At 49.1% G+C, this 12854-nt stretch overlaps 1 protein-coding gene across 1 annotated transcript in view; it reads left to right on the top strand.

The window, feature by feature from the left end:
* The first annotated feature begins 2241 nt into the window (after positions 1–2241).
* Positions 2242–12854, top strand: part of phlpp1 (PH domain and leucine rich repeat protein phosphatase 1) — a 43335-nt gene continuing 32722 nt past the window's right edge. The window contains exon 1 of the mRNA XM_079172719.1: positions 2242–4085. Coding sequence (XP_079028845.1) covers positions 2471–4085 — 1615 coding nt within the window. The 5' untranslated portion in view covers positions 2242–2470. The remainder of the gene's footprint in view (positions 4086–12854) is intronic.

Below are 12854 nucleotides of genomic sequence, written 5' to 3' on the forward strand. Positions count from 1 at the left end.
TCAGTGATTAATGGATGACTCAATAAAACCTGGAGACATAGGAACATTGTCTCGCACTTTATGGTTTTTATGTGAAATAATAGGGGTTTTGTTACAGTTTGGAGCAGTTTATCCTCGGGATCAGGACGCCGGTCATTCTCGTGTCACGTTGCTCCTTTTTGTAAAATCAATATTTCATTGGGTCATCTAATCTCAGAGACTTTGAAATAGGTCATTTCTGTGTTCGAGCCAGCTTCTGTATGATTCCAGCATCATGACATTATTTTTTTGAAATTGCCCACCCATGGGTTCAGTACAATAGAGCATAAATAGGAATGAATTACGCCAATATGTTCTCATTTCAGCTCAAGGAGACGGACCCGCGCCGCTGGGGCTGAGCATGAGATTTTCCATTTTGCTGGAATCAAGGAACATGAATTCAGCAATAATCTGTTTCCGTTTACATGTTGATGGAGCAACTGAACCAATTTGAATGTGTTCCTTTTTTTTGTCAGTTTTGAAATACAGAATACCATGTAAAGGATACATCATGCCAATTAAATCCCATTTCTGAATGCATTCTGAGTTTATTTTTTTAAAGGAAGAAAGAAAGAAAATCACCCCACGGTTTTCGTGCAATACGAGACATCCAAGCATATTGCCAAAAAGTACTTTCTTTTGCAATCAGGCTTGCTTCACAAATTTCTCCATTACCCATTTTACTCTGTACTACTTCATATTCAATTTGTATTTGGATAATGACGGGTGTTCAGGTGAGGGAATTCCTTATGAATGGAGTTTGTGGCACACATACTGTCCAAGATTTAAAAAAATACATGACTCTAAAAATGTAACACAAAAAACATGCGTGGTTAAATGAAACCATCTCAGCAGGAAGTAGCCTGTACCTGCTCTAACTTCAAATTGACATCCCTGTTTTTTTTTTTTAAAGGACTGGTTCAGTTTTTCAAATCTGTCTTAAAACAATAACCAGGAGCCCGTATGTGCTTAGTAAGGGATCTTTCAGCGTGAACTGGAGGAATGATTACAGCAAGCAAGATATGTACACATGGGGATGGAAGTATTGTTAGAAGACAGACTTGAACAGCTGTGAACCTCTCTCATAATTAGCCAGAAAAGAAGATCTAGGCTGTTTGTTTCTAATTTGAGGTAAGTATGTAAATAAGATTCCTCATTAGGTTGTGACTGAAGATAAATGTGAGACATCTGCAGAAATTGCATCATTTTCACAAAAGTCAGCGTGCACGTGCTCCGGAATTTAAATTGGCATGCATTATATGCAAAACCTCATATGCCTTTGACAATAATTATATCGGGATTTTGCACGTCTAATAATAGCATAATTGTTTAGCTTGAACACATTTAGAAAAAAAGGTGCGCTTAAAAAACACACACACACACACACACACCACCGGCCTCGCTCATGCTCAGGGTCGCTGCGTCCTCAACAGGAAACAAAAGAAAGCAGTTTAGGTCAAGCTTTGCGGTTCGCTCCACTAGATGGCGAGAAATACAATAGAATGAGGGGATGAACACTGATCCTGGGTCTGTGTGGCCTTGTGAAATGGCGTCCTGACGAGATGGTGCTGACGTTATTTGCCTCGTCACCACTAGTCTGAAATAAATATACCTACAGCGGAGCTTCATATCTCCATGCGGCAGAACTGTATTAACGGGAAGTGAACAAACCGCGTGAAACTTACTGACGGTTCTAAGTGTACTCTCATATTCAACGGTTGACCGATAATGGCTGTTATAACGGTAACGTCACTCCAGTGAGTGACACTGATACGGTCGTTTTCTTAACTGCCAGCTTACAGGTAGCCCGTAGATATGTACTGCGACTACAACGGATAAGAGGAAGTACTTCAGTAGCTGCACACCGAACAATTTATACGAGCTATGTTTACTCCTCCCATCTGTTCCCCGCCTCTCTTCGCTGAAACCGACGAAAGGCTTCATGGGAAATGTATTCGTGACATCACTTCTCTCCTGCCGGCGGCGACGACGGGGCGCGTTCCCGGCACAATACACTTCCCACAATCCACCGCGTTGTTGTTAGCGACCCCATCTTGTGTCCTCCTCATGAATATATAGCAGCCAGCATTTGCGTAGGAGGTCGGCCGACGTTCATTTCATATTCCAGCACTGTATTTTGGTCCAAATGGGACGCGCAGTCACGTCTCCGCCCTGATCCGTCCCCGCGCGCCCAGCCTCTTCCCAGCGAATTTAATCGGTGAAATGTTTTTTTTTGTTTTTTTCCCCCCTCCGGAGCAGCGGAGGAGACTCCGACAAGGAAAGGAAGCCAAGAAGTGAATGACTACTAGTGGAATAAGTCAGCAACACCGCCCTGTTGGCGGACATTTAGCACGGTGGGCACGCTTTTTACGGCTTTTAAATGTAGACGCTGTAGGTGTAACCAAGTGCGCACCGTTATTTGTTTCGAGCGGGGGACTTTTCATTGGCAGAGATGGAAAGCGTGCAGGCTGTAGCTGAGGACGGCGCGTCGGATGGAGACGCGACCAAGTTAATGAAGAAGCCCAGCGGACTGTCTCTCGCCCGGGGGACTCCGGCGGATGATGGCGGTGGACATTCGGCACCCTCCCGCGTAGAGGCGAAGAACGGGAACAGCCTCCCCCAGTCCGCCTCTTCTAGTGCGTCAAACCGAACCGCGGCGTCTAATGGCCGGGGCTCGTCCAGCAACTCCAGCTCCCTCCTGTTGAGACGGAGGCGCTTGAAGAGGAACCTCTCCGCCGCAGCTGCAGCCACCACCGCCGCCGCCTCAGCTGTCACCGCCGCCTGCGGCGCCAAGATGAACTCGGCCCTGTCCTCTGCGTCTTTGCACACCCGGAGTCTGGACAGGAAGACTCTGCTGAAGCACCGGCAGAACATGCAGCTGCAGCCCGCGGATCGCGAGTGGGTGAGAGCGGACCTCCACCGGGGCTCCGTACACGTCCACGAGAGACTCACGCCCTCGTATCCCAGGCCGGTCCTTTGCACTATGGACACCACGGCCGGCGAGGTGGCGCTCCGGCTGAGTAAACTCTGCGGTAAGTCGAGCTCTGTGGTGCGCATTTTTTGTAAAGATAACCCCAAGACTGACCAAAATGGCAACTGCAATGTGAAGTACGAGTACAACGATAACCCGCGCAAGGTGAACGAAGACTCGAGTGTGAAATGCGGCCACCTGACCCCGCTAGAACCCGCTGAATTAAGGGGCCACCCGAGTGACAGGTTGAGACTGCTGCTCATGGAGAACGCAGACGAGAGGCAAAAGCAACAGGACGTCGATGGGAAACTTTTCACCCCGGAATCGGAGTCGCAAGACAACATCGCCTGCTCGCTGTCCGATTTGAACTCAAACTCGAACATGGACACCCCCAACGACGACGACTCGGAGCACAGGAACTGTCTGGACAGCTACGGATTAAACTCTGGCTCGGACGTGGAGAGCAGCGCGTTTGACGACCTGAGCTCGGGGGCCCGGCTCAGCGAGCACAGGGACTCCCTCAGCGACGACATGGTCCTGGGCACCGAGGCGTCCATCCTCAGCCCCTCGTTTGACAGCGCCACGGAGGGCCACGACATGTACGGCAGCTCCTCGGACGAGCTGGACCTCGACTGTCCCGCGACCAGCGCGAGCATGGACCCCATCTCGCAGCATCACGCCAACGGGGTCGGCGCTGTCACCGGCGCCAACTACAAGCAGTGCAACGTCGGCCGTTTGAACAACCCGACGACCAACATGAGACCGGAGAGCAGACTGAGCCCACACGGTCTGGGCAGCCTGCCACCCAGCAGCAGCGCCGGCTCACTGTCGAGAGCCTGTTCTACAGGTAACACACCTGATGGCCAAGACCCCGCACAGTCGGGGCCGACAGCAGGCCACGGTGGAGATTCCCGCGAGTCCAGCCCCACGCTGTACGTACAGATGCACGGCGAGACTGTCAGGAGGCTCAGCCCCGACGAGAGGCCTCTGCAGATCCAGAATGACTTTCTCTTTAAGCTTGGATTTAAGGACCCGTGGAGAGTTCAAGAGGAAGGGCTTAACACGGAAATTGGCTCCTTGTTACGCTTCTATGCAGGTAAGTGAAATGATGCGTTCAGATGTTAAAATCCTAATTCAACAATTCTCCCACGAGCAGGTTTCCTGGGGGGGCTTGTTGAGGCCCTTCTCTTTTTGCACATCACGTGGTTTTTGGACTGCAGATCCTGTGCGTTTGTTAACAGGTTGGCGACCTGTGTCCCAAAAAAAAAAATAACAAGCAGGTGCAGTCATGCAGGTGTGCGCTTCGTGACGTTGCACTAATAGAGCAAAGCAACAGTTTATTTGCTTTCTTTCTCGTTTGTGTTTGTTTGTTGCTGAGACCGAATGCCATTTTCACAGGAGGGTGTGAAGAGGGTGCTGTCAGGCCAGAGGAGTGCAGCGCGAGGCCTTTTTTGCTGCTCACCGGCGCAGCAATTTAGTGGGTTATTATTATTAAAAGTCTGCTCGCCATAAGTGTGGCTCTCAGTGATGGTTTATCACGTTCAGGTTGTGTCGGTGGAGTGAATGGGTCAGTGTGAGGTCACGGTCCGAATGCTGCTGCTTTGCCAGATCGACCTTGCCTCAGACTTCCTTATTACATTTCCAGGTCTGGTTGTGTTTTTTATATTTTATATTTTTCCAGATAGTTTCTACTGTCCATGTCAGACCAGCACACTGTGCTCCCATGGACACGCATGACATCCGCCACAAAGCCATCGCCGCAACTTACGGTGCTCAGACATGGGGGCCCTTTTTCCGGCTTTTGCCCCATTATCATCGCGATGAAAAGGCTGAATGCCTTTGTGGTTGGATGGAGAGCAGGGGTGGGAAGCGGTATGGCTGGGAGCACCATAAACCCTCTCTGTGTACCAAGTGGATTCTGGTCATTGAGATGCGGCACAGGGCCTGTCCCATTGGCACCCAGCGCGGCTACTGTCACACTAAACTAAACTGCCTGCCAAGTTGGGTTAACGTGCTCCTCCACAGCTCAGGAAGCCCCTTTCTTCACCGCTGCTGCCGTTGCTGTCGCCGCCGAGGGAAGTGAAATGGGGAGGGTGTTTGGGGGGGTGTGTGTGTGTGTGTGTGTGTGTGTGTGTGTGACTGAGTGTCTGGGGACGACAGTTGAGGAGAAACCGTTTTGCTGGGTCTGAAGTATGGGAAAGAGAGGCACCGACGCTCTACGGCTTCCTGTCCCGAGAGGCTGTCGAGCCAGAGGTCGCTCCCGCTCACAGTCACGTGTCGCCTCATGACCTATTGTGCTCTCGGGCGCTCGCCTCGCTTGAGGTGCGATGAATTCGTTCAGATGGCGTGTAATGGCAGGCCGCGTGTGTGCAGTGCACGCTGGGGCTCATGTGGACGGATGTGCATTTAGGAGGAGGAGGGGGGGGAATGCTGCACGAGTCTGTGCTGTCAGTCAGCTGAGATCAACCGGCGGTAGCAACGCAAGCCGCTAGAGGCGGTCAGAAGTAGGCCCCGATGCCCCTCCGAGGGCGACGCCTCCACATCCCATGTGAGACGGCTTAACTGCGGTCACCTGAGCTCTCTCTCCAGCCCCCCCCCCCCCCCACCACCACAGCCAATAACACTACGCAACACTCGAGCCACAGTCTGACACAAAAGGCCTAATTGGCATTCAGTCGCACAGAGAGGGACTGGAGAGCACTTTCACACACACACACACACACACACACACACACACACACACACACACACACACACACACACACACACACACACACACACACACACACTGTAGAAAGAAAGCAGAGCTGCCTCTGTGACAGCAGTGCTGCTCCTCTGCCCTTTTCCTTTACACGATGGAGGCATGCGAGGAATGTACGCTGGCTCGTCTAGAATGTCAGGCACGTCTGCTGAGGAGGAAGTGTGTGTGGTGTGCGGTGGGGGATACGAGGGAACACCGCGCCGACACATGTTGCGCTGCCTTTGAATGGTTCAGATAGGGCCAGTCTCAGCTGACTTGCTGGCTGACTCTCAGGCGCAGCTGCCACAACTGTAGACCTCAGTCACACTGAGGGCCTTCTTGTCTGCGCGCCTGTGTGCGTGCAAAGCGGCCTTTGATACAGGAAGTCCAGGATCTAATTCCTTATTATGTATTTTATCAGTTGCTCAATTGAAGTTCTTTGCATTTATATACAGTGTGTGTGTGTATATATATATATATATATATATATATATATATATAACCTTGATATTAAGTGAATGAGCAGCCAGTAAACTGTACCGTATCTTTTAATAAGGCTGAGAGAAGAGGTACTCTGCACTCAGCGTGATTGGGGAGGCGGGAGAACGATGGGAAGAGGCCGTTAAGTCGAAGAGTTGCCGTGGTGCGTTGTGCCAGATCCTTTTTAGACAATGCAGAGGCCGGTTTGACTTTGAAAGGTCCAGGTCATGGTTTTCATTGCGTATGGACTCCGCAGTGGCCAGATGAGAGAACTCACTTTGCCCTGCTAGACACACAAACCCCCCCCCCCCCCACACACACATGTACAGAACGCTGCCTAGATCAAAGGGCCGCTGTCCTCTTTGGCAGCCTGACGACTGATCCTTTCAGGGCTTCTCACACAGGAGCCTCTTGTAATGCTGAGCCAGCTTTATTAGAGTTTGAGTACAAGGAGAACCAGTAAAAAAGACTCCTATAATCAATACATTCTGTTGCTGAGAGGCCCCCCCCCCCCCACCCAAAAGAAAAATGCCATAGCTCTAAATAAAAGTACACGTCCTGGAGAGAGTTTGCTTTTACAGATTATTTTTCTAACTGTACATCGAGCCTTGATTTAATTGCCCCTTGGGGTAAAAGTGTCGGGCGCAGGTCAGCGTCGCTCGGTGACGGGGTGTCTGCTCTGCGGACAGGAGATCCTCAGCCCTCATGTAATGAAGTTGCCCCCTGCTTGGATGGCTCCGTTCCCTTACCCAGAGCTAGTAGTGTGTGTGTGTGTGTGTGTGTGCGCGTAGACTTGCATGAAAAGGAAATGACATACTGAACCCTAACTCACAGTGGCACACAGGGTTCCCAAGAGGCAGAGGACCCAGAGTCCTTAACCAAAGCAAAGCAGCACACTTAATTATTTAGATTCATTAGCCTACTCAGCTTTGCAAACACACTCTCGCCCATGCACTTCAGTTTCTGCTTCTCTTGTGGGCTTTCTACTCCCCCTGTTAAAGTTGAAATGTATGCCCTTTTTTTAAGGTTTCGGCGTGCTTTATGAGCGAAGTGAACGACCGCTGGCGTGTAGCCGGCCTGGAAACTGTCGAGGTATTAATTCCTTCTTCAGCGCCACTCGGGTTTACAGCTCAAGCCTCTGCGAAGCAAAAGTCAGGGTCGATAACGGTTTCAACATGCTGCACCCAATTTTCGGGTTAATTCCCGTGTTGTTGTCAGTGTCTGCCAGCAAGGTGAACTTGGCAGGAAGAGTAGTTCATGCAGAACTAATAAAAGCAGAGCTATCTAATGGGATGGAGCGGATAATGGCTCGGCTCTGTGCAAAACAAAAGTGGCGAAATGTACCTGTGCACACACGTTTTTATGGCTTTGCACATTTGTGGTAATACTTTGGTCGGAGTTGTAGTTTCACAAATCACGATGAGTGAATTTCTAGTTCTAGTTATTTTTTTTATAGCCTGCTTTTAATATAAAGTTTTCTCTGCACTGATGCTCAAAACAAATTGCGATTTCATGCCTATTGTCTCACGGTTATTGAGTTGATTATTTCCAAAAAATCAAATAATAACACCATTTCATTACTTCAGGGCCTGTAGCTTCAACTCTCAGGCTGACGTTGCACATATTCTGTATTTCTGTCATCGCCTGCTTGAATCTACAGCATCTTTAAATGACAGATTATCTTTTTAAGAACGAAAACAGTGGGTTTATGGTGAGACTTGGAAGAAGAAAAAGGTCCTTTTAGATGTGTACTTGTTCTTGACAGTCGTGGTCGGAGGAATTATGTTTCCGGGACGTCCGTCCGTCCGTCCCATTCTCGTGAACGCTAAGTCTCAGGAACTCCTGGAGCAGATTTCTTTAAATTTGGCCAAACGTCCACCTGGACTCAAGCATGAACTGATTTCATTTTGGAGGTCAAAGGTCGCTGTGACCTCGCGAAATACATTTTTGGCTCAAAAACTCAAAAAAATCCGTACGCTCAATGGGACAATTTCACACAAAAACTGCAAATTTGACAAGTGGACAGACAACCGCGAGACGGTAACTCTACTTTATCGTGTTTGTCCAAACATGAGGCTCAAAAAGAAATATAGCAAACACAATATCAGCAATGTCAAATTACATCATAGAAATATCAAATTGCAGTACACATTATATCTGGGGTACATTTGTGGCTCTAAATAGTTTCTCAAATAAAAGTTTCAATCAATATTAGATGCAATGAAATAAAAGACAAATCTCCACGTGATGACATAATGGCAGCAGCTTGAGTCCTACTGACAGGATGTCTTCATTCCATGTACACAGACAATCCTAACAGTTTAAGAAGATAATGAATAGTTGAGCTTTGAGGAATGTCCTCTCAGGACTGTAACTCTCCGCTCTTACCTCGAGGCCTCTCTGGTGACGCGATGACTTAAAGGACTCTACGGGGTTTAACGGCTTAATGAAGCTCCCAACTTTCTCCAGCAGGCTGTGAGCAGCTATTAGGCAGAGGAAGCGCTCACGCCGCCTCGTCTGAGCCTTCGCATGCCTTCTTTGCACAGTCAGCGCGCCAGAACCGCACCCACGTCTCTACGAAGAGGACGGTCTGCGCACATTTTTACGTTTTCGCCGCGCGTGTCTCGTGATCGGTCACCGGTTGTCCTGACGGCAATACGGGGTTCCCCTCCTAGTGGCTCGGTTTCAATGAATTTTGTCTGTTCAAATGTGTTGCCGGCCTCCAGGGAAGTGTCGAGTTCACTTGAATCTACTAAAACGTGGCACAGTTTGCCAAAACGACAGCATCTCCGTGCGTGCAAACACTACAAGGGAGAACCTTTCGCCCCAAAGTGAGGCAACGTGGCCGCCTCATCTTTTCTCACATCCATGTCGTCCGCCTGACAGCTAATGCTCTCTCTAAATGGCCAATTGCTGAGTCATTATGTAATTGTGTAATCAGATTTCACACGTTCCAGAGCTCACGTCCAGTACGCACGTGTCCGTGTGCGCTGAGCTTTTATTGTGTTCACCGCTGTATGCGTAAAATCCAAAAACAGAGATTCATGTATCTCCTGTCTCTTCACGGGGGAAGCCACACGTGGAGACGCGGTCTTGAAACGAGACGAGGTCATGAAGCCGTCTCCGAGGATTCGCACGTGTGCGTCTAGTGAGGCAGACGCGGAAGAGGACGGCGGTGTCGGCTCGTAGCGGTTACAGCCGGGGGAACTGTTTTCTGTCTAATATAGATTGCCTTCTTGGCTGACATCCTCCTCTGGCGGCGAATCCTCCTCCCTCTCTCTCAATTTCTCTCGTGATCGATCCCCCTCCCTCTCGCATCTCCTCCTCCCTCACACCATCTGACAGCTTCCATTTATCCTCCCATATCTCTTCATCTCTCCCCTGGCTTATATTGCTTTTCACTCGAAGAATTACCGGTCACCCCCATAATTGTCTCCAAAAAAAAAAAAAAGTCAAAGGCAAAAACTAACAGCGCAGGTCATTATTTCTACGTGTCTTAAGTAAAAAAAGAAACGGGGGGAATTTAAATTCTCGTGGCTTTGTGGCTAGCCGCTAAATCTAGGCTGAACAATGTCATGCTGATATGTCACTCCTGTCTGCCTGCCGGCAAGTTGTGGGGGGGGGGGGGGGGGGGGTCTGCCTTGTGGGAGCAGCCCGGCCTCTCGGCTGTCTGTCAAACTGCCCTTACCGAATACTCCCCAGAAACCTCGGAGGGTAGCAGTTGGCGGTGTTCGAAGGTCCCCCCCCCCTCTTTCAGTGGGGTCACGGTGAAGGCCCACTAGCCCCGAGTTGAGCACCAGTCGTGTCCCCCCCCCCCCCCCCCCCGACCACATTCACGACGGGGGGTTGGGGGGGGATTAGAGGCAGGCCGGCAGGGGCTCGCTCTCCGCGGCTTTGATCAGCAGCAGCCCACTTTAATACCAGACAACATCTGCAACTCTCAGCATTAAAGAGGCCCAAAAAAAAAAGAAAATGTCGATTAGGGAAGACACAGCCCGCTAGTGTCCAGGACAGAACTGTGTCAATGCCTGGATGGGAGGCTTTTAAATACCAGCGCTCCAGCGGCGCTGCCACGTTTTACAAAGCCCCGAGTCTCCAGAGAGGTTATTTTGCATTACGTTTTAAAATTCCGATTTATTAGAATTTTGTATTCCTCAACACACACACTGAGTAATCATTACAAAAGGATCTGCTCTTAAGGTTCGAAGGCAGCTGTTTTTATACAGAGGAAGCTTCCTGCACTGCAGAAAACAAGCGGCTAAGTAGATGCGGTGTTTAGCAAATATCATTGTGCGGAAGGAATTCAGAGCGTTCACCGAACTGTCCCCACAATCTTTGATTTGGTGTCATCCGGACACGGCTAGATAAGGTGTGTTTGGGTGGAGCTGAGCCTGTTTCTGTGGACTCTGCTCCAATAGAAAGGGGGCAGAGTTGTTGATATGGAATGACCTAGTTTAAAGTTCGTCTCTCGTCTAAAATGCTGAAGCACAAGAATGAAACTTCCTCATTGGCAAGAGACCTCTATGTTTTTTTAGAGAGAGAGGTTCTGAAGCAGACAGATGGACGCTGCCACAACCGCACAGATGTAGATGATTCTACACCGCTATGTTCTGCACATCACCCACGGTTAATGCACAGGTACCCTACTATGCTCCTGGAGGTAAATCCGCAGTACATTGTTCAGCATCACCTTGAGTTCAATAGGTGCATCTGTGGAGCCTGAGTCCAGCGGCTGCGTCTTTTATCTCCTGGAAGACGCTCTTCAAGGATGCGAAGGCAGTTTGCGCCTGACGTTGCTGGTGATCATTGAAAGCCTACAGTGTGTCGTAAGACAGTCCCGTGGGACTGAACCGTAAAGCTCTGGGTAGCCAACTGCTCCGTATTTACCATGGACTGATATTTATGGAAGAAAGGAAAGATGTCCGCCGGCTGGAATTGGTTGTTCCCCATCATACGACATGCGGTGCCAAAAGTTGAACTATGTTTATTTTGGGGTGCAGCCGCTGCGCCCAGAAAATTGGGAATAGTTGCGCCACCGGTCTTGTTTTTTTTGAGCATGCTGCCTTTTTTTGCACTCATTGTAGTGGCTTGTCGGCCCGCAGCTTTTGCCGTTTGGATTCGCTCTCACCGCTTTCGGCCGCGGTTGGCGTTCAGCAGATATGCTCCCAAAAAGCCCCACTGTACACTACTCACTACCGACTCAGCACCTAAAAGCAGAGCGACAAGATAAACGACTAGCTGCTAACGAGACACACATTTCACCCAGGAAAAGCTTTTGAATATTGGACTTCAATTCATCGGGTGTCCAGAAACACGACTTCAAATGAATGCTAATGTTGCTCTGGATGTGTAAATGGAAAGAAGTGGCCCAAAAACAAATCAGCTATTGAAGATGTAAAGTATCTAGTGGGAAACGAATAAAGGACGGCAGAAACAAAAAAGACAGATGTGGTTATTCATACGCAGGTTTTATTGTTGCTGCTCAAATTGGAGCTAGTTATACTGTTGTATACTATTAGTCTATTAACAATGTATCATATTTTAACAAAGTACAGTACGTCTCATATCTAATATTTTGTGACACTTCCTCAAAATTGTATGCAAAATAAGTGTAGCACTTGTATAGAGAGGTATTTCTAATATCCTGTTAAAAGTTGAAGAAATGTCTCAAAAACAAAACATCAGCTTCATAAACGGGATTTATTACGGTTTTATTTTGGGATTGCATTACATTAAACGGATGTACTTAATACATAAGTAGGTCAGTAAGTGCTGACAAGCTGTAAAAACTGAAAGTCCAGTTCTCATCCCAGACGAGAGATCTCGGTGTGTGGGGGGGGGGGGGGGGGGAATGCTGCATGTGCAGCCAGTCTCAAACATTAACATGGCAAAGCGCTCGTCTCTTGCTGTTAGCGGTGCAGTTTGAAGACAAAGTGGAGCTGTCACCTGCTGCACCCGGGAGTCCCTCCTCACCTTTTTCCCTCCCCATGTCCCTCCTTCCTTGCATTCTTTTATTTTTTTTTTAGTCTTCTCTTGCACGTGCGCGTTCTCTCAGCCGGTCTGTGTCTACTTCCTGTTTCGTTTGTGGCGTCTTTCTCATAAATGGTCGTTTTATTAACTCACTCTCGGCTACCACCCAGTTCTTTTCTAGCTCTCACTGCTTCCCTCTGGTTAAAGACTTCCCTTCTTTAGTTCCTCACTATTCCCCCCCCCCCCTTCTCTCTCTCAGTGCCACTGTGTTCACATGGCCCCTGCATGTGACATGAAGCTGAGCCAAAACACCCCGGATGCCCCGCTTCAGCCCTCCACTGTTCCAGACCTTGTTAAATTTTAAACAAAACAAAAGGAAAGGAAAGAAGGGGAGGGGAGAGGAGGGAAGGAGAAGAAAGAGAAAAGTGAGCACGTGGGGCCGTGGGGAATGTGCAACAACATCGCAATCTCATTCATTCATTCGCCCTGTCCCTGTGCATCATCTGGAGAGAGGGGCCCTTTAATTCTCTCTCTCCCCCCCTACACTCTGCTTGTGTGTGTGAAAGCCTCTCTCTCTCTCTCTCTCTCTCTCTCTCTCTCTCTCTCTCTCTCTCTCTCTCTCTCTCTCTCTCTCTCTCTCTCTCTCTCCCTGCTCTGAAGTGGACTGGTTGTGGC

The sequence above is a fragment of the Pholis gunnellus genome, assembly GCF_910591455.1.
Source record: "Pholis gunnellus genome assembly, chromosome: 14".
NCBI lineage: Eukaryota > Metazoa > Chordata > Actinopteri > Perciformes > Pholidae > Pholis > Pholis gunnellus.